Below are 26,611 nucleotides of genomic sequence, written 5' to 3'. Positions count from 1 at the left end.
GAACAGTGATTGTACAACATGATAACGTGAATAATTTCAAACAAATAACCAAACATATGGCAGGAAATAGTTTACCCAAATTTAATACAGAAAATCAAAGTGGTTAGTGAAAAACCTAAAAATTGTTTGAAGATAAAATTTTCAAAAATATATATAACTAGATTATAAAACACTGAATGCAGAAGGCACAGATTTTTTATAGTCTGAAAAATAAATTATAACCCCTCCCCATTTCTAAATGTCTGTAGATACTTAAAATATAAGATGCAGAAAAATATTTTAAAAAATGAGATCTGTAACTCTCCCCCATACACGTTTATAAAACACATATCTAGTAAAAATGGAGTAGCAACCAACCATATACATTTGATTCTTTCTAAAAACCTTTAATGAGAAAGTGAAAATGATGGCTATTAGAGGGCTGGCTAATTGGTAAAGTTTGTGTTAAAATTAAGACTGTAATTAATACACTTGTCTTTCAACTACAATTTTATTTGTCATAAAGTTTTTTTTATATACAATCTTCTATATAACAAATATATGAGATAAAAACAAATCCTTAGAATAGTTGCAAGTGATGTTAACTGCTAATGATTAATAACATATACTGCCTATCCAAATAACTTTTATATAAAATCAGTAAAAGTGGAATTCTTTTATATTTCTCAATTTGTAGTCATATATTTGTTCAGTTTTATATGACATTATTCCAACAGTTACTATAGAATGAGTTCAGCTGTATTCTACTAGAATTACAACACATGTCACCACAAGGATAAGAGAGGAATATTGCAATATATGATAAATGTACCAAAAAGTATTATTATTATTTGATAATAATTATGCTACAGAACTGAACTTTATAACCCTAAAAATCTTTAAAACCAAAGATTTACTCTTCATGCCTACTTTAAGGAAAAGTGTTCAGGTTGTACTCTTTAGTTATACATGACTCAATGAATCAAAATGATTCAACATACACAGCTCAAAATGTTCACATATTTTACTGATACAAATTGTGATGTAAGATATACATTACAAATGGTGCTGTTTATTGAAAACATAAGTTTCTTAAAAAAACTCCCATTTCTTAGTACTACATTTAAAACTACATTGATAAAGATTTAATCAAACCCTAAACATGAATTCCCAGCGAGTCATGTTCTTGTTATGAAGATATTACTTTTTATTTAAAATTGTATTATTTTATAAAGAAATGGTTGTTGCACATACCACAGTTATTTTTCTAAGTGTCTGAATCTTGAATAACCTAAGTGTGAAGTTTTATTATGAATTTTCGTTTGTGGTGTTATTCAATAGATGGAGCAAGAGCTTTGATTTCATACATAGATACTAACCTATGTGCTACATTCATTATAATAAGATAACACAACTGAAATTAAAATAAAGAATGTTAATATTTTACGCTAGTGACTTGTGAAGAAAAAAAATGAAATGGCAGATTCTAATCATTTACTGATTAATTAAGGCATATTTACTGTTGTCAATAAATCTCTTGGATAACTGAAAAATATTACTTGCATATATTATTGCTACAGAAATAAATATATTATTTAAAAAGAAATTAATTGAAAATTTGAAATCTTACCTTGTATCTCAACTCTAAACAGTTCAGAACACTGGCAGCTACAAGTTAACATAAAATAGATATTTTTAAGGTATTTACAAATTTAAAATCTACAACTTATAAGACAATATTTGACCAAGGAACCTCTATCAAGTAAAACTAGACTACACTTAAAGATAGCTCTCACATCATATTTCACATATATCACGTAATTAGCATCCACAACTAAAACACAAGATGTTTACTTCAAAAAGTATCTTATAAATGAAGAACATATCATTCAAGAAACAGATCATATAACATATAACAAGATCTACATTAACAACTGAATTGATGACAAGAAATAATTAGCTTCTGAATTTTATGTTGTTCAAAAAAACATTTTTTTCTTTTAAATTAGCTGATTAAAAATACTCTTTTTTAAATTACATTAATGGAAAACTACAAGAAACACTGTATCTCAGGATGGCTGGTATGGGTGTTAACACTTTTACTAATAAAGAAGGGAACAACGTTTTGACCTTCTTAGGTCATTTTTTGGTTAATCTGAAGATGACCTAAGAATGTTGAAAAGTTATTTGCTTTATTAATAAGTGTTAATACCCACACCAGCTGTTCTGAGATACATTTTTACTTCAAGTGTTTTTCTTGTCATCACAAGCAAGAGACACTGTAAACTAAGGACACATATACCTTTATCAGCAGTATTTCTTAAGTTAAACAAACATGCACATCTCAAAATGTTAACATGCAATCTTAATACAAAAACAGCAAAATCTTACCACTCTGTGGAAATGCTGATGGAACAAATTTAACAGCAAAACTGAGGTTATCAGCAAGTATTGAATCACCATGTATTGTTGATGATAAAGCATAAGCAAGGACTGAGTTTAATGTTACTGGATTTAGAAGTTCTGCTGGGGTTCTACACACAGATACCTGTTAAAACAATAATGAAACACACACACTTAGTACTTGTTACTAAAATATTCTATATTTCAAAGCTGGGGTGCCCACTCCTCAGAAAATAATACAAACATAGATGCATATCAGTTCAGACCACTAAAGGCTTTGACTGTTGTCCAAATACCCAGTTCCTGCTTAACTTCTCACTGTTCCCAATACTTATATTGCTTAAGAATTAAACAGAAAGTAATGGAACATGCTGTAACTTTAGAAGAAATAAAGGCACAAATTTGAAGCCACTAAATTACACTGAAAGTCAAAATGGAAAACAGTGTTTCTTTTAAGTTTAATAACCAAAAAATATCTATACATTAAGCATAATGAAAATATGTGATTTTGTTCCTTGCACTTTCTAAGATACATTTTATTGAATTATGAAATGAGGATAAAGTTTAGCAGTTAAGGAAAACATGCAAATATTGTTTTTTATCACTTATAATCTAAAATGATCCATTTAAAAAGGGTTTTAATCAACAAATTCAAGGTAGAATTTGATGTAGTTGTTTTTTTAACAGGTGTTTTTACCCAACTACCAGATAAACTAAGTTTAGAGTAATACATTTATCTAAACCCTTCTGACATGCAAAACAGTCTTCTTAAAAGTAAATATGCCACTGTTATTTTGGCAGATATTAGAAAATAGTCAATTTTTTTTTTTTTTTTTTTTTTTACAGAGGTACTGTAAGATTAGTTACACAAATATTTTAAAATATAGCAGCCACATCTGTATAAATATTTTTGACCTTTTCAAATAAAAGGTGACTTAGTGCTTCTCCAAATTCTCCATCTTGAAAGAAGAAGAAATTCCGAAGAGTGGAAAAATGTTCTTTGACATTTAATTCACCCAGGTAATAGTCAATAATACTGTGATTAACTAGGCTGGCTCTATACAAAGGAAAGAAAGAATGTGTCAAAAAACAAAACAGAAACCACAAGATGCATGTTTACAAATTTTATGTACTTAAGAAGAAGATATAATTTGTATTCTAGTCACAAAAGACATAAAACATAGCATATTAAATAGATCACACACACATACACACAGTGATATTTTAATATAAACTGTTTTACTTTAAACGTTTGGCAGAATCCACAACTAACCAGAGATTCAAGCATAAGATATACTGGTAGAGTTAAACTGAATTATTTGATTTTCATTGAGTTGTGAAAAAAGAGGAGACTGGACAAAGTGAGAGCAGTCTTTGTTAAAAACACTAAAGAGAACAAAAGTTGCAGGTCATTTAAATAACAAAATAGGGCACAAAACCTCAAGGTACCACTTAACCTGCCAATAGAAATATTTCCTGCCTGCCTTCACACACACTGTCTTATACTTTACAGTAAACACTTGCATGTGAAAGTGCATGATACTATAAGGGAGCAAAAGAAACTTTACTGCATTTTATAATGAGTTCTTTACTGTGAAATGTAAATGCACACATGTGCACAAAAATTTTTTAAATGCTTTGAGTGAACTTTTAAGTGTTCAGCCAAAATTTCATATAAAGAGGCTAGAAAACACCTAAGTATGCTTGCATACTAAACATACACAAAAGTAATTTACAGTTTCTGAATGCAATAAATACTCTAACACTGAACTCTAAATGAGTCTTTCATTAAAAATTAAACATTGAAATTATCATCAAATAAATACATCAAGAACATCATAAAAATAAATTTCTTTTGTTTGATCTTTCTTCACTCTTAACACCTTATATACTTGAAACATATATCAAGCAAAGCTAGATTACAATTAACAATAGTATGTACACAATACTTTGCATCTCATGCAATTAGCATACGATCAATTACAAGATCTTCACTTCAAAAAGTGGACTGAATTAACAATTTAACTGGTCAAAAGCATGACTCAGCTAAAGGATTTTAAGTCTGAAATAAAAAAAATGTAATTGGTAGTTTGTTTTTTTGTTGTTGTCAAGAGTTTAGATTTTTAATATTTTTTTGTTTCATTTCATGACTAAAAAACTTAGTTTTTTCAAAATAAAAATTAAAATCTCCCTACTTGATCAACTACTAAAGTTTCCACTATAATTTATTTAGTTGTAGTCAACATGTCTCCAGTCATCAAAGGTAGTAAGTGCTTTTCAACCCTATTCACTAGCTGATCTAATTCATGTGTCTGAAAGAAGTGATAATTTTACAACTATTTTTAAACATTTATTGTGCTCTCAAACATTTTATGTCTCTTCAAAAAAAAATTCTCTAGAGGAAAAAGCAAGAATTTGAAACTCAAATGTCCCTCCTCCTTCAACTTTATGTTTTCTATTTTCCTATGTCACTATTCACTACAGTTTTATACGATGTCTTAAATAGTGAGCTTATAATATCTGAGCTTCATAAATATATTGTTTTGTTACCTAAATTTTTCAAGACAACTAGAGAATATATTTAACTTTGACTAATTTGATATTAAACCTTCTATGCTGGAAAACAAATAAACTTTTGCCAATTCCTTTGTCAAACCTGATTTCTATTGCTTTGTTTTTGCTATAAAATAAAATTATTAATTTTTAACTTCAGGACAGGTTCAAGTCAGTGAATCTCAGTATAACAACACATCATGGATCTTACTTGTATGTAAGAACCCCATATACCTGAATCTCAGTATAGCCACACAACATGGATCTTACTCGTACGTAATAACCCCATATACCTGAATCTCAGTATAGCCACACAACATGGATCTTACTCGTATGTAAGAACCCAATATACCTGAATCTCAGTATAGCCACAAATCATGGATCTTACTTGTATGTAAGAACCCCATATACCTGAATCTTAGTATAGCCACACATCATGGATCTTACTTGTATGTAAGAACCCAATATACCTAGTTTGCTCCTGGACTGATGTTTTCAACTGAAGTTACATCTGAAGAATGTAATTAAGTTTGAATATGTATGTTAAGAGTCAAGCAGCAGTTTCTCAGTTTGAAAAGAAAATTCATAAATCAGATAAAAGAAAAACTGTTTGTTGTGTGTTGTAATATTTATATCAACTGTACAGCAAAAAATAAATAATTTATAGCAAGTTCGAATGTATAATCTAAAAAAAACAACTTTGACTTCTTTCTACATGGAGAATTTTGTAGCAGTAAATGCATGCATGATCTAATAAAGATCACCTCACACAAAACAATGAATCATGTAAATATTAACTGATTTCTGACATTTTGTTACTGAATTTTCATATACTGACTAAAGATTTCTTTTACAAATGTTAGAATCATAACTGCACATTCTTTTCTAACCAAAAACATAAAGTCACAAGCACTTAAAGGCAGAAGTATTTTCAAGAAAAAGTTCAATAAATGGCACATTAATATCAGACCTATACTCAAATTGTTGTGATAACATTTTTAGTATCAAAACCAAAATATCTAACAAAGACAAGCCAAACTCATACATACGTGTTTAGTAAGATAAAAAGTTAATGTTATTTTTTGCAATATAAAAAAAATATGATTAACACAAAATGACAGAAAATACATGTTACACAAACAGTGAGAATTTCAATGTTACACAAACAGTGAGAATTTCAATCACATAAATCACTAATGCTAGTTTCTCCAACTAAAAAAAAATACTATTACCACAAAATGACTGAGAAAATACATACTGTGCTTGAAGGGGAGGTAAAATAGACCTCTGAAACAGTTCACACAAGGGGACATAATGACACATGTTGATATCTTTATCACTATCCATAAGCAAGTTTTCCACACGTTCATGCATGGCTATTTTTTCCAGGGTGTGTGAATTTGGTTTTTGTTCTGAAAAAGAAAGTAAAAAGCAATAAGAGAGATTTTAAGGATGAATGCTTATTGTATGTTCATAGCATGAATTGTATTACTTACATTTTCTCAAAAACCCAAGTGACTGAAGTTAATGAATGCCATGGTAAACTATTATGAAATACAGAATTGTTTAATATTTATTGCCATACACATTACATTTCCATGATGTTGAATGCACACTCTGCAAAGTTTACTACAAAACAATAATTGGCCATTACACACAAACTGTATGCACTCAATAATTACTTCTTTTTATAAAAGTAAAACACGAATTTTGTGGTGTGAAAAACACATGAGAATAGCTTTACAACTCTGTGCTAATTCTTGTCAGCTGAATGTGCAACATTGAACAAACAATGGCATCATTACAAAGTAAAAAATATAGAACCACACATCCTTGTTGACACAAACAGATTTGAATCAAATACACTTTTCATAGAAGAAAACCTGTCATGCATTATGATGCAAGTATAATTTTTTTTAATCAGAGTTACTGTACCCACCTTGAAAGAATCTACACAATTTAATCATATTTTTATTAAGTTAGACATGTTATGAATTAACACTTCCCACATCAGAGAAATATTACAGTTTTTTTTTTTTATATGTTACTAATTTAGGTTTGTTCCTAATCTTTCATGTGGTTAAATAACGTTTCACAAGTGATGTTGGTTCAAAGTCATGACATGTTAATCACACATAAATATTTTTATTATGTTAACCCTTCCAAACATTTTTTGATACTGTTCCTTCTTACAGTGGAAATATGTAACTGACTGAACATAAGTAAAAATATAGGATGTCTCAAAATGAATATACTAAAAAGAAAGTTGAATAAATGTTTTTAGTACTTGACGTAACAACAAAATTAAAAATATCTTTAGAATGCTTATAAGTTTTATTTTAGTTAATTAATACTTCTATTACTTACATTATTTATCATTGTTGTTTATTAATGTGTTTCATTGTAGATTTCAGAACTGACCCTATTTTCAAGAGTAAAATGTCAACTCCTAAAAAGTTACCCCTTTTGGACTTTTATCTTTGAGGCTTTTTGACAATGAAAGTCTATCATAACAAACACAGGAATTTTGAGGAACTAAAACTTCATATCCATGATGCTGACTTACTCATTTCTAACAGCTGTGGTGGAAGCTAATATTTTCCTAATTTGAAGATGTATTTCCAATTATACTTACCTCTGCTGACACTTTGGCTATTCTTAGACCAGCATTGGTCTTGAATGCTCCAGCCTTTTATACCCCACATAAATGCCTATAGCAATATCTAATTTAGAAGTTTCTCCACCCCTATCCTGGTACTGTATATAAGCACCTCACCTAGATAGTTATCACTTTTTAAAGATTTACACTGACCCTTAGTGGGTAGGTGGGGCAGTAGAGTGTCAGTGAAGGTAAGTATTACTGGAGAGACATATTCAGTTCAGGAAAATTTTAACTTCAAAAACATATCATGCACTGAAAACACAGGGAGGATCCACTCTAGTAGATTCACAATAAGTATTATATGGCACACAAAATTTGTACTTAACATTTCCTTTTAAATTAAGAAATTAAAACACATATAACAGCAATCAAAATGGTTGGTAATGTGAAATTGGACTGAGAGAAGCACACCTGTCTGGGCAACATTTGCCACAAAATGGAATCCAGTGAAAGCAAGATGTAAGAGACCCTTAAAAATAGAGATGCTTGTAACACCTCCTTTTCAGAATTCAGCAAATGTTATTAAAAATGGCCATGGGTTAAAGAAAAACTCCCAGAAAAAAGCTGCCTGAGCATGTAAAGAATGTGAGGGAAAAGTACTGAAAGAAGTATGTACACCAGCCCAAAAAATTCAACCACTACACAATTTTGCCCAAAGCTATACAAGGGATATGCACCAGTCATCCTTGATGTAGCAGTGTAAAATTAGAGGGAAGGTAGCAAGTCATCACTACCCACCACCAACTCTTGGGCTACTCTTTTACCAATGAATAGTGGGATTGACCATAACAATATGATGACCTCATGGCTGAAAGAGCGAGCATGTTTGGTGCAACGAGGATTCAAACCCATGATCATCAGATTACGAGTCAAGTGCCTGAACCATCTGGCCATGCCGGGCCGGTACCCAACTTCATCCACTATGATACAATAATATAGATGGTCTCAGTATATGTACTGAAAACATTTTGTGCTAATTTGTTTGTGTTCTTCATACATTTTCAAAACTGAGCACACACTCCCAAAAGGCACTCGTTAGTCTAAATAGGGTTAATTTTTTAAGGGGTTTAATTGGAAGTTAAGTTTTAATGCAGTACTCACCCAGTTCTGGATATTCTTTTTTATATGGCTGAACAGTTGGTGATTGGGTTTTAACCTTTTGGTCATCAGAAAATGGAAGAGTTGAATCTGCAGTAACTTGTGTTTTTATGGTATCTTTGGCTAAAAGGACATTATAATTTAAATATCAAAAAAGAGGTATTATCATATTTTGCACAATAAATTAATGCTGCTAGAAAGTTTTCTTTTTATTAGGTGATAAAAATGTTTATACAGGTGAGTTAAAATTCAAATTTTTAATACAATTATTTACTCACATGTCACAATTTTACTATAAAAAAGCTTTAGCTTTTAGAGAAACTGAATCGGAGAAACTTTGTAAAAGGATACCTGAAAGCTGTTCCTTAGGATTAAATTCCTTAGCAGAATCTGTGAAAGAACGACTGAACTCTCTTCCTAAACCACTATCACAAACATCATCACTTTCCTGAACAATTGATTCTGAAATATTCTTTCCCACCGTTTCACTTTCCATGTTGTTATTATCAAATTCGTCTTTACACGAATATATCCGACTTTCCTGTTGACTTTGGACTCCTTCATCTAGCGACTCTTGAATGTTCTCCACAGATACTTCACTTTGAATATCTAAAATATTTACATTTTTGCTAGTTTTAACTAAATCTGGATAAATTACACTTTGGGCTTGCGAGTCTGAGACATGCCCATATTTACTTTTACCACGCAGGCCCATCCACGAATGAGTAGCTTCACAGTACAGCTTGGAAGGTTCGTATACATCAGGACTGCCAAGTGTTGTCACAGGTTGGTGCCAAGTTCGTCTGCTTTTGTTCTCATGAAATGTTGTATCAGAATCCTGACACTGAAATTCCCGATTTCTGTCAACACTGGATTCTGAAAACTTATTGTTAGAACTATCAAACTTCTTCCTTTTACTGAAATCATTTTGAACTGCCCAATTAGGAAGACCTTTTTCAGACAGTAGTGACAAACTTGTATCTGTGGGGCATATATTTGGCTTTATTTCTGCATCAATCTCTCCCAACAAGACATGTTTGTGGTTCATAATCATACTACTGCTTCTGAATGATGAAGCATGAATATCAATAGACCCATCTTCTTGAAGCTGAGTTTGTTTGTTATCATCAATTGATTTTTCGTAATTTTCTTCAGAAGAAGCCAACAAAGCCTGGTGAGCCCACTTTGGAAGAATAACGTCTTTTTCATCATGGTTTCCTAAGTGTTGTACAGGGGAATCACCAGAAGGTGTACTGCCATCTAAAAGTTCCAGCAGTTTTGTGTCTTCTTTCTGTAAAAACTCCATCCTGGCAGATTGCAAAAAATGCCTTTTGGCATGCCACTTCAACCTTTCATGTTCAATTTGAGCCTCTTCTAAGAGTTTTTTGTGTTTATCTGTCAGATCTTTTCTGAAAATACACCATCATCATTAAATGTAGGAGTCAAAATATATACCGGTAAAAAAACAAAAGTATTGATGTGAAATGCTGTAATGACATACATGTTAAATGATATGAAGTACCAGTATTTTTTCATGAACAGTTAATTCTAAATAAAATTTAATTATTCAAGTGTCACTTTCTAATAGTACAAAACCTATGTTTATAAAATTAAAATAAAACCCTTTTGTACAGAAGCTTTATTATTCAGGTTTGAAGTAACAAAATGTACTCACTGCATATATCATAAATAAGCATTGTACAAAATATTCATTTTATCAAACCACCATAAAAGTTTCTAACATATCCTTCACGTGCTCATTTATGTGAAAGATTGTGTAATTCTACAAACAGCACTAATGTTTAAGAAACGTTAACTTTCTAGCTGCTTTATGAAGTTCAACCTGAAGATTACATTCTCACATCTAGTTTTTCTAAGTTTTTCCTGAGCACATAAGAGTTAAAAACTGTTTGAAAAGAAAAAAAACAAATTATAAATCCACTTTTGTCATAACAAGAAAAAACAACTGAGTCACCAAAAACACTCATTCAGTTCCTGTTACTCTTTCTAACAAATCTAATATTGGAGAAATCAAGTACAAAATTTCATCTCTAAACATACATCATAATTAGAGAAAAGTCTTATGTGTAAAACATTTAGTGTCATACGTCTACAGAGATATATGTAATCACATTCTGAAGTAAACATTTAGTGTCATACGTCTACAGAGATATATGTAATCACATTCTGAAGTAATCCTACTCACAAAAAACTGTAAATGGTATTTTCTAAGGTAACATTAAAGTTTTTCGTTTCCATAAATTCTAACTCAAGTGTATTTGTAATGATAAAATAAGATGTTAAACAAAAATTCATGGAGATAATCAACAATTGTACTTTTCTAATACAAATTCAACAGTCTGTGAACCATATAAAAGAAGTCCACAACCTTATTATGTAGTTTAGCTACTTTTATTCTGCTAAGATTGGCAACCCACCTTTCTTGAAGGATATAATTGAACTTATAGTAATTAAGAAGTAAACTAATAGAAAGAAGTAGACTAGTTTATGATACCTATACAACTAATAGTTTGAGATGAAAATAAGAATATAAAAAGAAGAATACAAATATTTTAAAATACAAAAACATTTTTGGAGGTATTTGATTTAACAATATCAAGATACCTATTACATACTTCTGACGCTAAGTAAAAATAATACACACTTCAACTGATCTTCCATTTCGGCTATCTTTATTGCTTCCTCTTCAATCTTTCTTTGATATGCCGCATCATCTTCTTTTTGTCGTTCTCTCCGAGCAACCTTTTCTTCAATTTGATTTTTTAAGTCATTAAATAGCTGTTTCTTTTTCTGAGCTTCGACATTCTTTTTGTCAATTATTTTTTCTAAAAAATACATAAAACTCAGTACAACTCTAATTTATGTGACATATACCAACATATGCTTAAATAAGTAAAATTAAAAACTTTACATTTAAAATATAATATTGTTTTCTAAACAACAACTACAAAAAACATTGTGAAAAATTATATGAAAATAATGTTATATTCATAAATGCTAAACTGTTTTTCATTAATTAACTTAGTTTACATTAAATGATCTCTTAACAACATTACATAGTTAAAGACCTCAAGTTTAAAAAAATAATTTTATTAAAAGCTTGTAATTCACACACTTTTTCAAGAGGTTTTAAAAACATCACAAACTAGAAAAGACTTATTTCCTTTGTAACTCTGTTGAGAATGCTTTCATGCTTTTTATGTGGAAATGCTCAACAGTATACATCATTGATTAGAAGAAAACTACAACCTGATCATTCTTAGGCCATCTATGGTGTTTATGATGAATGCTTAATATTCATGTTTGTTTGTTAGAAAGGCTTGTTTTCATACTATTATTTGTTTTTATAACAGAAAAAGAGTTAAATTCAGAAGTTTCATGTTGCTGGGTTGTAGCAAGTAGTGCTTCAGGTATTATGTTTGTGTATTAAATGTGACTAGAAATAGGCCTAGCATTACTAGTGTTATAGTTTTAAGTGGTGAATAAATATTAATTAATAAATATTTTTTGGTCGTTTAACACACATTATCTACTTGGCCTAAAAATATCAAGAAAAATGCATATTTATTAGTATGAAATATCTTTCAACCTATACACAGTCAAAAGAGTTGAACATTTGCCAGAATTTGTGACAAGAAGAAACCCACTTGAATAAAAAATGTATCTCAGAACAGCTGGTATGATTATAAACACTTTTACTAATAAAGCAGAGAACAACATTTTGACCTTTGTTAACATGAAGATGACCTAAGAAGGTAGAAAAGTTGTTCTCTGCTTTATTAGTAAAAGTGTTAAATACCCATACCAGCTGTCCTGAGATACATATACCAGAATGTCTGCACTATGTTTTACACATCCTGGCCAAGAATACAGTGAAAAGACCCAAAAGTGCTATTTAAGTCTGTTATAGAGTCTATAATTAATTTTCTTAATGACAATAGCTTTTAATAAAAATTGGTGATTAAAAAAATACTTCAAGACTGATGAAATAAGTAAACAGTAGGTGAATTTTGAAGGTGCAATTTTGTTTCAGTGAAATTCTATAATTTTCATTAATCATTCAACTCTGGTTTCCAGGTTTAAAAACTTCTGTTGTTATACCTTTTAAATAATAAAGAGGAAGTTTGTGAAATATTATGCTGCATTACAATCTTGACTGAATGGTAATTATTTTCCCATTTTCTTTAACAATTTTAATCTTCAGCATTATCCTATACAGAAAGAGAGGAGAGAGTTAACTGTATTGATAAACAGAAAACAGATTTAAAGTATAATTAAGACTAGGCACAGTTTAAACATATCTTTGCATTTCAGAAATTTTGTGAAACAAACAAAAATAAGCTTCAACATTTTTACTAAACGTAAAATAAACCTGCAATTGAAATTACAATTTCTTCACTCAAATTACATAGCTGGTCAGTTAACCTACTCTGGATTTCTGCAATGAAGGCTGCTCTCTCTTGACCACTCCGTTGTGTTGACTTAACCTCCTTTTTCTCCTCTTCAGTCTTGGTTAGTTGTGTAAGAGAAGATTGTTTATGTTTGGCTTTCTCAAGCATATTGGAATGATAGCCCTGACTTTCTTTTCTTATCTGAGAAACTTTCTCTTCGCTAAATGTCAGAAGTAATTGTAAATTTTTCTTTCTGCTTTGCCATAAGAAGTGCTTAAGAAAAGGATAAAAATAAAACATAAAACAGTCATTTCAATGTCTATAAAAACATTATTAAAAATTACTTCCCCAAGCAGAATTTAATAACTGATTATTTGAAAACCAAAGCTGTACAATTTTACCAAAGTCATAACAGACTCACAGTACAAGTAAAACATCTTATTCAGTTATTCGTAACAAAATTCATTTGTTAAATGCTGTACTATCCATACCTATAATTCACAATTACCTCTACCATTCTCCTTGTTACAGTCTGCAAAGGTAATCTCAATCCTAAATACGCAAGATTTACTATTACTAATGTCAAATCCTGCCACACAAGTGATATTTATTAATATCATAAAATTAATTACCTCTAATAATGTAAATTACCCTCAGCCCATACTTTCATTATATCTTTAGAAAAACACTAGGAAAAAAATTTACTTCACTGTGAATTCTTAATGAATGAAAGCAACAGTTTACAGTACCTTTCTGATTACATTCTATTTATCTATTTATTAAATCAAAAATCTGCTGTGCAAAGCACTTACCAACATTATTCAAAAACAATTTAAACAACCAAAAGTACAAAACATTTACATCACAAAACAAAGTACAAATGCACCAATTAATTAGTAACCTTTTCTTCCTTCTTTTGGTGGTATGTTACAGTGTTTAACATCACAAACAATTAAGAGTTTAATTTTGTGTGCATTATTTAAGATGGCATTCAAAAACTAGATGGAATAATACTGTAAATACTTTATGTGTTAAAAATACTTTTGAATGCTTTCCTGGTTTAGATAACTTTACAATGCAAGTACCATAATAACATTACTACATTTTTACCTTAAATATTTAAAATACACAATTATGCAATCACACTTCAGACATTTCTTCAAACAAACTTTAAGTAAATCAAAGTCACAACAACTTTATTTTTACTTGCAATAAACAAGCAAGAGAAGGTTTACATACACATATATAGCTGCATTTCTTTTTATAGTAGCTTTAAATTAGAGAAAATTGTTTCAATGATTACACAAATAAATTTTCTTACTTCAGGGCAGCAATGCTTGAGAAGATTTAGTGATTTTCCACACAAAAAAATATCTTTTGCCACACTATGTAAAAACACAGGAAAGTTGTTCTCTTCACTGCTATAAAGTAAGCTGTGGCCATTACTCCAATACGTATAATCTGTTTAACAAAAATTATTCCAGTAAGGATATTCTCTCAATCACATTTGAATAAGGAAAGCCAAAAGTTTACAATCAAATGAGAAAAAATATTCAAACATTTTTAAACTCAAAAACAGCTTTGTAAAAATATTATGGTTTAGTGCTCTAATGTGTAACATTCCATAAAATATTTGAGATGCAAGGAGTTTTATCATAATGATTAGATAAGCTAGTTAAGACATTTTTTGTAAGTGATTGGCCTAACATTGTATACTTTACAGTATATTTATGAATCACTGAAATTATGACACTAAATTATTAAATTTGTAGATACACAGGCAATGATATGTCATTAATAAATAGACCAAGTTTTTTACCCTTACCTATCTACAAGTACATATACAAAGACAGCCTCTGTAATAGTTTTGCTATACATAAATGATTCATTACATTTAAATGTTTTAACATTTAACACTTGTAAATAAAGAATAACAAATAGTTTTCCAGGCTTTATATTGGCCTCATTGACTGAAAAATCGACCATTTCCTGAATAGCTGAACAAAGTTTCTAACAGAGTTGTACTCCCTTGTTTCTCCCTATCAGGTGTCTCTAACCTAGAACTCTAGGGATAATGTTAGTTTAAAATAACATACACCAGCTATTGTAAGCATCATTCAGTAGATGCATAGTTTATTAACCCTATTAGTTACATGTAACATTAAAGCTACAGTGTCTTGTTAACATTTGTAGAAATATTTCGATAAACCCATTACAAAAACAAAACAAAAGGAAGCTAGTGTACAGGCATTTCAAGAATGTTTAAAGACAGATTTTATTAAGACTATTACAAATACAAATAAGAACAGAAGCAAAAGTACTTAAGTAATACACTCAGAACATTATTTAATGATTTTAATAATAAAACATTTACATAATATTTAATATACTTCACACTACAAAAATATTTTTAAACTGGAATTTGTTCTAGGTATAATTGAAAGAGCTGCAAATATAGCAAAAAATACTCATGAAAATAATTAAATAGTTGTAGTTAACTTCCAACTCCAGGTTGAACTATTCAAAAGGTTTTTAAAACAAAAAATATTCTAGAATTTCCTTCTAAAGCTAGATAAAAATTTAACTTTAACAAATTTCATGTAAATAAATGAAATACTTGCCTCTGGCTATAAGAAACTGGTCATCTACTTGGATATGAAATTCTCCATATGGATCATTACAATTTCCTTCAAATATCCACTCTTCTAGAAACCTAGAATAAATAACTCATAAAACATACCTATTTTTCTTACATAATGGGACATCTGTACTAGGCCTATCACAGGTACAGAAATCTAATCATTGACGTTATAAGCATTCAGATTTACCACTGAGTCATTACGGCACAAATATAAATGTACACTTACTATTAATTTATTATCATACTTTAAATAAAAGGATTGTAAAAATCATCTGAAAATTTATTTTCCAGTACCAAATATTTGCATCTGAAAACACTTAAGAATGAAATCCAAATATGTGAATATAATGGTCATAAATACCAACACAATCTCTTTTTTTTTTTCCCATTATTATAAATCCCAAATATTTTCTAGAGGAGTCACTAATTCAAATGATGTATGCACAAATCTCACCTCAGATATGGCTCACAGGCACACTTTAAAAGAAACACAAGAATTAAAAAGCACTCTTGTCCCCAGTTCCTTATGGTTTCTTTATATAACTGGGATATTAAATCAGCACCCTGAAAAAGAAATATATAAATTTTCTCTATTTTGATTAACCACTTAGTGATCTCCAAAGTTTTACATATAGTCACAAAACAAACCATTTACATCTAACATTTATAACATTTATCCATTTAGTTGTGTAAAGTGGAATCTTTAAATACATTTCAAGTGGATTTCTTGTCATCACAAGTTAAGGAACTATTTCTTTTTTGTTACTTTCTGTTAGTGTAATTCTGTACACAAGATGCTCATCCTATTACCTTAAATTTTCTGAATTTCAAATCTACTTACAACTGGAAATTGCATTTCCCCACTAGATGGCTCTCCTCTTCTATCTGAATTACAATTACACAAGGAAGCTAAAAAACTATGAAAAAGAATCAAAAAAAAATTTACATTACAAATTACTTCTATAATTTAGAATCAATATACAATAAAAGACAAGATATACAACCGAACTGTATAAATCATAAAGATAAAAGGCTTCATTAAATAGTACTTATACAATGATGGTTTTACGAGGAGCTTTCACAAATTATTTTAACAATGGACAGAAATATGCTATTGACTTAATAAAACCTAACTATATGTAAACTTAAAAAGAGTCTCACCTCAGCTGTTGTTGTAAACCTTTAGTAACATGATTTAACTGAAGTAATAGCATCTTTTCTTGTTCTTCACAAACAGCTAACACTGAGGCTCTATAACACTGCAAGTATTGCCGAAGCCCTCCTTTAAAAGCCTGTAGTACTAATCCTTAAACCAAACAAAACTCCACGATGTCACGTCAATATTCATAAAAACAATACAGTATTCCTTCAGAACTACTGACTACCAACATAATTTAAACAAAAACCATGCAACATCAACAAAAAACTCTGTAATACTTCACCAGTCACTTTATAAAAGCAATGTTATTCAAAAAGGCTTAATTAAAGATAAATAGAATGCAGTACTAGATATTAAGTATCTATGTTGTAAAATAAAGATTTGAAAATTCTTAATTACATTATCTAAAAATAATATAATAATATTATATAATAACATTCTGGAAACACTACAGTACAACTCATTCAAAAAAACAGCAAATACAACTCTATTTATTTAACAGTTACAATGTGTATACAAGTTGTTGTTTTTTAATGTGTCTTTAAGCAAATTTTTACATCTTTTCTTTTAACTTCATTTCAATTGTGCATTAGTTTTTCACTTTGGAACTGAGATGTGCTCTTTCAGTTCCCAACATTTTAAACAGTGTGGCACTGGGGGATATAACATTATCCTTACTCTTGTAGCTTAGAAAAAAACTAATTAATCTGCCAAAGTTTTTAAAATACACACACCCGGAAACTCGTAAAAAAAGTGCCTTGTGTAGTAATGACCATATTTTATTGAGCAGTTAAACTCATTCAAAGCAAATGTCCCACTTTTGTTTAAGTTTCTCTTGGATAATTTTGGTGAGGATCTGTTTTCAGTTCTCTAGCAACTTTGTTCTGTTCAAGTTTATAATACCTGGAGATTAAATTTTTCAAGATTGCATTCAGAAACACTCAGAATGGTGCCCAACACTTTGAGAATTTGCTTATTATTGACTTGTTTTTATTATAAATAAAACGTAATTTATTGTATTCACATCGTCTTTTGTAACTCAGTTTAGTTTTCAGTTTTAATTTCACAAACCTATTCTTGTTCAAACCTCCAGTTATTTGCAAGGCTGCTCTTAACTGTAGGAAATCAGTGAACCTTAAAATATCAGAAGAGTAAAAAAACATATATCTTCATCATTTTTGTTTTCCTGGGTACGTGCATTGGACTATTCTGTCTTGAATACCATAAAAAGGTATAAGCCTACCTTAGACAAAATCTTTAGATCCAGTGTAGTTGCAAACTGAAGTTACACTTTTATAAACAGAATTACTAATTATGTAGATATTTTAAACTTGCATAAATGTTATATGAATTAGATCTCAAGATCTCTGGTTACTATTTCTTTAAAACTCACCTCCTGGATGATGCAAGTTCAAAGCTGATTCTATAGCAAATCTTTCTAAACGAAGATAATTTGCTCCACTTGTTAGAAAGCTTGCTAACATTTTACTAAGACTATCAGGAGTCAGCCCTTCTATATATAAACCTTCTTGTAATGTGAAGGAAACTGTACTCTAAATAATTGGAAACAAAGAAAAGGAACGTTTAATTACCACTAACTTTTTTGTTTGGTCAAGACAATATTCCTCACAATTTGATGCTCCCAAAATAATACATTTTCAGTTAACCCTATCATATTCATTACAGTTTCTTGTAATGTTACATAAGCACATATACAAACACTGAATAGAATCAATGTGTTAAGACTATAATCTATTTATAATTTTTTTTCCACATCTGGAAATATTAGTTTATCTAAATATGCAATGTAGTACTATCCCAAGCCATTTTTGTTTTGTTTTTTAAGAAAGTAATAGCCAGCAGAACTGAAACTATTACAGTTGACAAGTCAAAAACAAACAAAAAAACATGATAACAATTTAACTGATCACAGTAAAAATACTATGAGTATAATATCCTAACTTTTTTATACTCTTAAAAAAAATTAAATGTACTTGTGAAGATATTTCTTTTCTACATACAATTTAGATGTGTGTAAAGCAAGGTGTTAACTGGTAAAACACAGTAGTTTATTTACAATAAATATGTAGTTGGTGACTTACACATGGTGAATAAAAATCATGTTAAAGTTCTCTTATCACTTTTTCAGACACTCATCACTTGTATTTATTTCATACAGATGAGTAGCTAATTCCCTGAAAAACCACAAACACTTGAAATAAACAACTTTCAATGTTTGCTTACCTTAGAAAGCTGAAAAGTCTTTGATGGTATTCCAATTAAGAGATAAAATATGTCTTTTATCAATTTTTGTTGTGATATAAGAATTGGAGGAGGTGGTTTGAGTGATGGATTTAAAAGACATAATTCACGCATAAGAGTCTGGTAAAGCATGTCAGTAGCTTTGCCACCAGCTTCTGTAAGGAAAGGTTTTTCCACCACTGAGGAATAGCTGGAACATATACAATCACCAACTGGTAACACAAATACCAAAATATACATAAAAGTCAGATAATTTTCAAACTTTAAAAGGAAGGAGTGGTGGGAATCAAAATAAATATTTTTTTTTACTGAGGGCCTAAATTTGTAAAAAATAGATGTAACTAGTTTCAGAGTACAGAAGAAAAAAAATATTACAAAAATATTTTATCATCATTTTGACAAGGAGAATATTTTGCAAAGAAAATTCCTGTTTAAAATCTATTTCTTTATTATTTTAATGTGTTTCAGTTAATGGACTTTACATTGTAGTTGCAAATAAAAGATGGAGCCAAGAAACCAGGATTACACACCAAATTATTTAGCAATTATTTAAAAGTATTTAAAGTAATTGAATATACACCATCCTATGGTTTCCCAGGTGATTACTGAAGATGGAGAACTTTTAAGTGCAGCCTGCCAAATATCCTCCACTCCGGCACTTGATGATAAACTGCTAACAGGAGTCTCAAGTTCAATAAATCCTTCATCTTCAGAGGGGGTTTCTATCACCTATAATGTGTTCAGCTCATTTTAAAACTGAAAGATATGATATGCAAGAAAGGGACATAAAAAGTAACTACGAGCATTTAATAAGTCTGTAAATCAAAATAAAACAGTATCTAAAAACTTGTATGACTACTATTCAGGTGTTATCAAAATAAGCAAGAAACTTATTTTTTTATTATTAGTTAAATATATCAGTAAAGAGTTTTACTTAAAGAGAAAGATAAACATACGCAAAACTCACAGAAACAATCAAATTTACATTCAAAAAATTCTCAAAAAGAAATAATTTTCATCATTTCTTAAATTTAGTTTCAAATTTGAAATAATCATTGCAAGAACTGAGGTGTAAGACAAAGATTGATAAATGTGTTATGGGGTGAAATTCAGAAATCAATTGCTGAATTACCAAGCACTCTAATTTACACCAAATTCACATTTAAACACGATAAGAAAAAGAAATTACATCCACATGCCACACCCTGTCTTTAAAAAATATCAACAACTCTGACATTTACTACTGGATTATTTATGACTAGTAGAAAGAGAATAGCCTGTTTGACAAGGCTCCTTCTGAGGCTAGTTCACTCAAGTGACAGGTTTGGAAACATCTAACTTCAGTGTAACTGAATGCCATTTTGATATTTGGTTCGATCAGGTAACCAATTTATCCCTTAGTTCAAAAGTCAGTTAAGTTATAGTTGTTTCAGGACATTATGTTATATGTTAGTAATAATATTTTAAGCTTGATTCTTGAATTACAAAATAACTGTACTGTAGAACATCAACATCATTACAAAAAATTAGGCTTATGGTACTTTGTTAATCTCATAGCAAACAATTCAAAAGGAAAAAAGTCCATATGAAAATACTAAACTTCTTGTTGTTTAAGTAACGTTTTTTTTTAAGTTCTTGTTATAAAAGTAACTAAAATGCAAAACTTATGAACTGATTAGATCAAATAAAGAAACTCAAATGAAAAGAAACGACTAATTACATCTGATAGCACATGCTATCAATTATACAATGTGTAATGTGATTGTTTGTTTATAGAAAGCTTTTCCACTTTGATAAATGACATTCAACATACTCTGAGAGGGTCTAAGTGCAGCTGTAAAGTGGTAAAACTCAATGAATTCAGGTTTAAAAAATGTCTATTAAGGGTAAAAAGTGTGTAATTATTGGTTACAATACACAGACACTACAGAGAGAAAAAGTTAATTCAGATTTATTTTGTACTTTTAACATTTTAATTTGCCTTACATAACTGATTTTGTTACAGTTATGTTAAGGCAGAGAAATTAAAACTGATAAAATATAAAGTTTTCTTGAAAAAAAGTTTTGAAATTTACTTGGACAGTTTTATAAGATATGCAAATTGGAACATGAAAGTTGCAATCTGTAAACAAGTATTTTTATTCTTAGCATGAAAATCATCTTGCATTCAGACTGACTCACTAAATTCACAGACAAATCTTTGGTAAAAAAAACTTTAGAAAAATTCTGACTTTTTGTGCATAACATACCTGTAAAGTTTACTAAAAAACATCTCCCTAATCCAGTTAATATACAACTACTCAGTTCAAAATTACAGTAAATATTGTTTGTTTGTTTGTAAATTTCGCACAAAGCTATACAAGAGCTGTCTGTACTAACTGTCCCTAACTTAGCAATGTAAGACTAGAGGGAAGGCAGCTAGTTATCACCACCAACTGCCAACTCTTGAGTTACTCTTTTACCAAACAAATAGTGGGATTGACCATCACAGTATAATGCTCCCATGGCTGAAAGGGCAAACATGTTTAGTGTGACTGGGATTCAAACCCACGATCCTCGGATTACAAGTCAAGAGCCTTAACCACTTGGCCATGCCAGGCCTTAGTAAATATTAAACCTTAAACAGTAGCTATCATCAATTGATGCTGCTATCTACAACATTCCTGTTGCTTGAAGGTTAATGGACCACTCAGATCATGATCTGATAATGATCATTATAAGATAAATCTATGTTTTCTGAAACAACTATTAGAACTGTTTTGTAGCATTATTCATTAATAATCCTCTAAAATGATATAGTATTAAATACTTAATATCTGCATGCTGCTATTTTGTGTAAAATATACTTTGCATTTAGAACATATATACACAATTAAAATTCAATTCTATAATTTCACTAAACTAACTAATACATCTTACAACAGTATTTTTTTACTCAGAAAAGAACTCACCTTGGTTTCAGTTTCTTCATTTGTTGATACATGTAATCTAAATTCTAGTAATCTGAAAATATGAAATAATTTACAATATATACATGTGTATAGTTAAACTACTTTTATCATGATATTTAAAAATCTCAACTGTTGAAAATGCTTCACAACTAAATTTAATGTAATTTTCTTACAGAAATGTAAACCTTATGTTTATCACTAAACATCCTAAACAATTACCTGTACAGCTTTTAAGAGTGCATTTTTGAATATTTTGTGTCCTTAAAATACAAAATTTTCTGATTTTGAACAAATTTAACGTGTCTGCGACAATATACATACAATGTAAAAAAATATGTAATTGTTAGCAAAGAACTATTGATATTCTATACAACAATGAAGAATGAACTACAGCAAATTACATAAACAGGGTCACAAAATACATCACAAGTACCAACAGGTAAAAAACCAGATGTTTTAAGAGTGACTATGTAATTCAAGTTAAGTTAAATTTTGTTAGCTAGATTAATTAATTCATTTATACACAGTTCAACAAGAAAAAGAGGGAATCCTCAATAGCTGCAGCAATAGTTAGATCTCAAATTGGCTGTGCGATGGAGCTATGAACTAAAAGTTTGTACTTGTAAAAAAGCTTGAAGTCATTCCATGAACCACTATGCTACAGATAAAAAGTTTTTATTCATATGTTTAGATTAATGGTACTGATGTTTTGTTTATGTTATGCTCTTGTTCAAAGTCTTGATAAGTGAAGTTTCTTTAACCTTAAGTGTCCTCCTACCATAATAAACTGAACTGATGAATGAAAAGTATTTCTGTAAAATGGAATACCAGAGTTCCCACTGCATGCATGTTTTTGGACAAATGATACCATGTTGACCATTTAGATGCATGTTCAAGCACTTGAATAGTTGAGGGCATGAAACTTTATCCATGACATGGGAACATTTGAGTAATTATATACTATTCTCTTAGGACTGAAATGTGAGTCAATCTGCTTTTCTGTGATGATGTACATAAAACAACATGTGAATTGTTGGTTTGTTAAATGAATAAAATAGAACAAAAACTCTTCTAAACACAATTTCATAATAATACTGCAAGGTTTACAAATATTTTCTTCTATGATAAAACATAAAGTCAGAAGTGAATGGAAACATTTGAAACTAAAAATCCTTCAGTAAACATAATCAGGTTAATTACATTACTGAATGAACACATTAAATACCCTACAGTTAGCCCAGAAAAGTGTATTCAGGCTAAATGTATTGCTCCAAACTGAAGGTTTTATGGAAAGCACATTGCTGCAAATAAAAATCATTTGCATTTATACAAATATAATCATCACACTACTTATACAAAGAAAAGCTAGCACATTAAGTGGTATAATTTCCCAGTTTTGGTTGGTATGTGATCAACAAACCTACTAAATATTAAATAAGATGTTTCTTAAATTTTATTTTGTTTCTTCCAGTATTAGTTGTATTTTGCAATTTTTTTCATGCACTTTATAGGCAGTTTTTAAAGTGTATCATAGCATCACTGATATTTTATTTTCATGATAAGAGTAAAAACTAGCCAAGTGACGAGCCGTGAAAACATCTCAAACATATGTCACTTTGACCACTCTTTACATGATCAGATTGCACAACATCCTTTGGGAAAGATTATTATAATTAGCTACATTAATTGCAAGGATGTTTTTTTAATTTGCTCTAAATACAGATTGCTCTAATCTGTAGTTAATATTAATTTATTATTTCACTCACTGATACAGTCTCATGTCAAGAAAAAGAAAAGCATTCCTGATTGCTAGGTATATGCTCCAGAAAATGCTAAAAATGTGTAGTTAAATAAGTGATTTGTTAAGTGCTATCAAACCACCTGTCATGTTAAGTACTTCAAACTTCACTACAGTTGTAGGTATAGTGTGCGTGTTGCCTTAGAACAGTGGTTCCCAAACTGGGGGGGTAATTTAACAATTTATCGGGGGTAATGGAGGGGTAACAGAAAAAAAGTTAAAATTCTGAAAATCAAGAAAACATTGAGGTAGCTGGTATTAAGATTAATGTTAAATTAGTCTTAGTATGTAAAGTTGTAAGTTAAACCTATTTTAAGTATGTAATAAAGTTAAACCAAATAACAATAAACATCAAAAACTAATATACAGTAGTAGAAAAGAAAAAAATATGTATCTAAGTGTGTGGTAACCTATAAGTATTTTGACAAGTATGCTTCAGAACACAAGTCACTCAGTAACCCTGATGACTCATCGACGTGTCCAGTACGCGTCACTCACTGCCTGAGGTTGCCTCTATTTCACACTGTCAGTTTCTATGTGAGCATCAGCCGAGGTAGACAAAACCTGGTATGTATGTGTACTGCCCTGTGCAGTATAGTTAGTATTTACCTACTATTACATCATTCCTATGCTGAATAAGCTCTTTTAATGCTATCTAGAATGCCATGAAAAATAAATAATAAGTTCACATTGTTCACACTTTTTTATTCAGTTTTCTTTTTCTTTTCTGCAGATTAAACAATAAAATGTCTAAAAGCGCACCTACTCTGGCGCCTTTCTTCGCTATGGCTTTGTGAATTTACCTTCTGGTGGAGAGGATCGGCCACAATGTGTAGTATGTCAAATGTTGACAAATGCCTCAAGCCATCAAAACTCTCATCTCACCTCCAGAAGTGCCATCCAAATCTTCAAAATGAGGATCAGGCTTATTTTCAGTGCCGGCTGTACCACTGAAGAATATCCAGTTCAGTTCATCTGGAATTCAAGCCCAAAAGCTTCAAGCTGAGGTCGAAGCATCTTACTTTGTTGCATATAAAGTTGCTGAGCAACAAAAATGCCACACCATTGCAGAGAATCTGATTATGCCTTGTGCATACGAGATGGTAAGCAAGGTATGTGGGGAGGATCAAGCGAGTGTCATATCTCTATCAAACAACACAATCCTGATGAGTCGATGACATGGCATCAGATATTCTGTCCCAAGTTACAATAGAGATCAAAGAAAGCTCATATAGCAAATTCTCCTTGCAATTTGATGAATCGTGTGGCGTAGCCAGTTGTGCTGTTCTCCTTGGGTTCGTTCGTTCGTCCACCAGGACAAGATCAAAGAAGAGTTCCTATTATGCAAAGATCTGCTGACAACCACAAAGGGAGAAGATATCTTCAATATCATCAACAGTTTCTTTACCACGAATGGATTGGATTGGAACAGCGTTCAACAGGTAGGGAGAGATGTTTATATAAAGTCTAGATTAGTATAAATACAATGAATTACATGGCATATAGTCATATAGTTTTATTTATTGTACAAGTAGCTGTAGTGTAGCTAATATTTTATACACAATTCACAAAAAAAAAGTATCGTGCCTGTCGTGCGGAAATACTAAAGTACCAAAATAAATTAAATTAAATTAAAACCATATAATTATAACGCAAAGATAAGTAAGAATGACTAACTGGCGCAATCTATAATAGTTTTTCTTTTTTTAATCTAGGTCTCCGTCGATGGAGCACCGTCGATGATGGGTCGTAATCGTGGATTACGGGGCCTCATACAAGCTGTGAATCCAGAAATTTCTGTAGATCATTGCATCATTCATCGGTACTCTCTTGGATCAAAAAGCCTGCCTGGTAATCTGAAATTAGTGTTTGAAGATGTGTTGAAAATCGTCAATTTCATCAAGTCCAGGGATGTGAATTCACGCATATTCAGGGAGCTGTGCAAGGAAATGGGAAAACAGTATCAAGTTCTGTTCTACCACACCGATGTTCGCTGGTTGTCACGAGGCAAGGTTGTACGTCAAGTCATTGAGCTCCGAGCGGCTCTTCAGGAATTTCTGAAACAAGAAGAATCTCCTTTTGCTGCCAAGTTCACTGATAAGGAGTGGCTTGCTCGACTTTGTTACTTGGCTGACATATTTATGAGCTGAACAGTGATAATCTGCAACTCCAGGGCCAAAACACGACTGTCATTGATGCCTATCACACTGTGACTGCATTTCTGGAAAACTGAGACTCTGGATTCGACGCTTGGAGAAAGGAGTGATTGCTCAGTTTCCCACCCTAGACCAGTTTGTTGAGGAGAATAGTTATGATACTGGATCACTTTTACAGACCATCAACAAAGAGATGAGCGACCATTTGAAGGGGCTTGAAACAAGCATGCAGCACTACTTTCCAGAGGGTGACCTAAAAACAGCCAGTCTTCAGTGGATCATTCATCCCTTTTCTGTACCTGATGAGGCCATTCATGATGATGATTTCCCTGCAAAGGAGGAGTGGATCACAATGCGAGCAAATGAAGCCTTGAAAGTCAAATTCCAAAACCAAAATGCAGATTCCTTTGGATTTCACAACTAGCTGACTCGCCAACTCTGTCCAAGAGAGCCTTGAAGTTGTTGGTATCATTCTCAACAACGTATCTGTGCGAGAAGGGGTTCTCAACCATGCTGGGGATGAAAACAAAAAAGAGG

General features: G+C 30.7%; 2 protein-coding genes across 13 annotated transcripts in view; one reads left to right on the top strand and one right to left on the bottom strand.

The window, feature by feature from the left end:
* Positions 1-26,611, bottom strand: part of Grip163 (gamma-tubulin complex component 6) — a 61,768-nt gene that overhangs the window by 9,128 nt on the left and 26,029 nt on the right. For all 12 annotated transcript variants that reach the window (XR_013015587.1, XM_076460525.1, XM_076460515.1 and 9 more), the window contains exons 9-25: positions 22,121-22,172; positions 19,750-19,898; positions 19,152-19,359; positions 18,301-18,460; positions 16,910-17,054; positions 16,590-16,665; positions 16,203-16,312; positions 15,729-15,820; positions 14,429-14,568; positions 13,146-13,380; positions 11,361-11,541; positions 9,047-10,104; positions 8,699-8,818; positions 6,194-6,347; positions 3,298-3,439; positions 2,371-2,527; positions 1,610-1,647 (exon numbers count right to left, since the gene is read on the bottom strand). Coding sequence is in view for 11 of the 12 variants with exons in the window: in XM_076460525.1 (XP_076316640.1) it covers positions 1,610-1,647; positions 2,371-2,527; positions 3,298-3,439; positions 6,194-6,347; positions 8,699-8,818; positions 9,047-10,104; positions 11,361-11,541; positions 13,146-13,380; positions 14,429-14,568; positions 15,729-15,820; positions 16,203-16,312; positions 16,590-16,665; positions 16,910-17,054; positions 18,301-18,460; positions 19,152-19,359; positions 19,750-19,898; positions 22,121-22,172 (3,217 nt within the window). In the remaining variant the exon portion in view is untranslated. The remainder of the gene's footprint in view (positions 1-1,609; positions 1,648-2,370; positions 2,528-3,297; positions 3,440-6,193; positions 6,348-8,698; positions 8,819-9,046; positions 10,105-11,360; positions 11,542-13,145; positions 13,381-14,428; positions 14,569-15,728; positions 15,821-16,202; positions 16,313-16,589; positions 16,666-16,909; positions 17,055-18,300; positions 18,461-19,151; positions 19,360-19,749; positions 19,899-22,120; positions 22,173-26,611) is intronic.
* On the top strand, positions 25,019-26,151 carry LOC143227897 (zinc finger BED domain-containing protein 5-like). Its single transcript, XM_076459259.1, has 4 exons — positions 25,019-25,030; positions 25,235-25,360; positions 25,634-25,930; positions 26,092-26,151. Exons 1-4 carry the CDS (start codon positions 25,019-25,021, stop codon positions 26,149-26,151), a joined length of 495 nt encoding a protein of 164 aa, XP_076315374.1.

This window comes from Tachypleus tridentatus, chromosome 10 (assembly GCF_004210375.1).
Source record: "Tachypleus tridentatus isolate NWPU-2018 chromosome 10, ASM421037v1, whole genome shotgun sequence".
Classification (NCBI taxonomy): Eukaryota; Metazoa; Arthropoda; class Merostomata; order Xiphosura; family Limulidae; genus Tachypleus; species Tachypleus tridentatus.
Note: the sequence above shows the minus strand (reverse complement) of the source record. Positions and strands in the feature narration are given on the sequence as shown.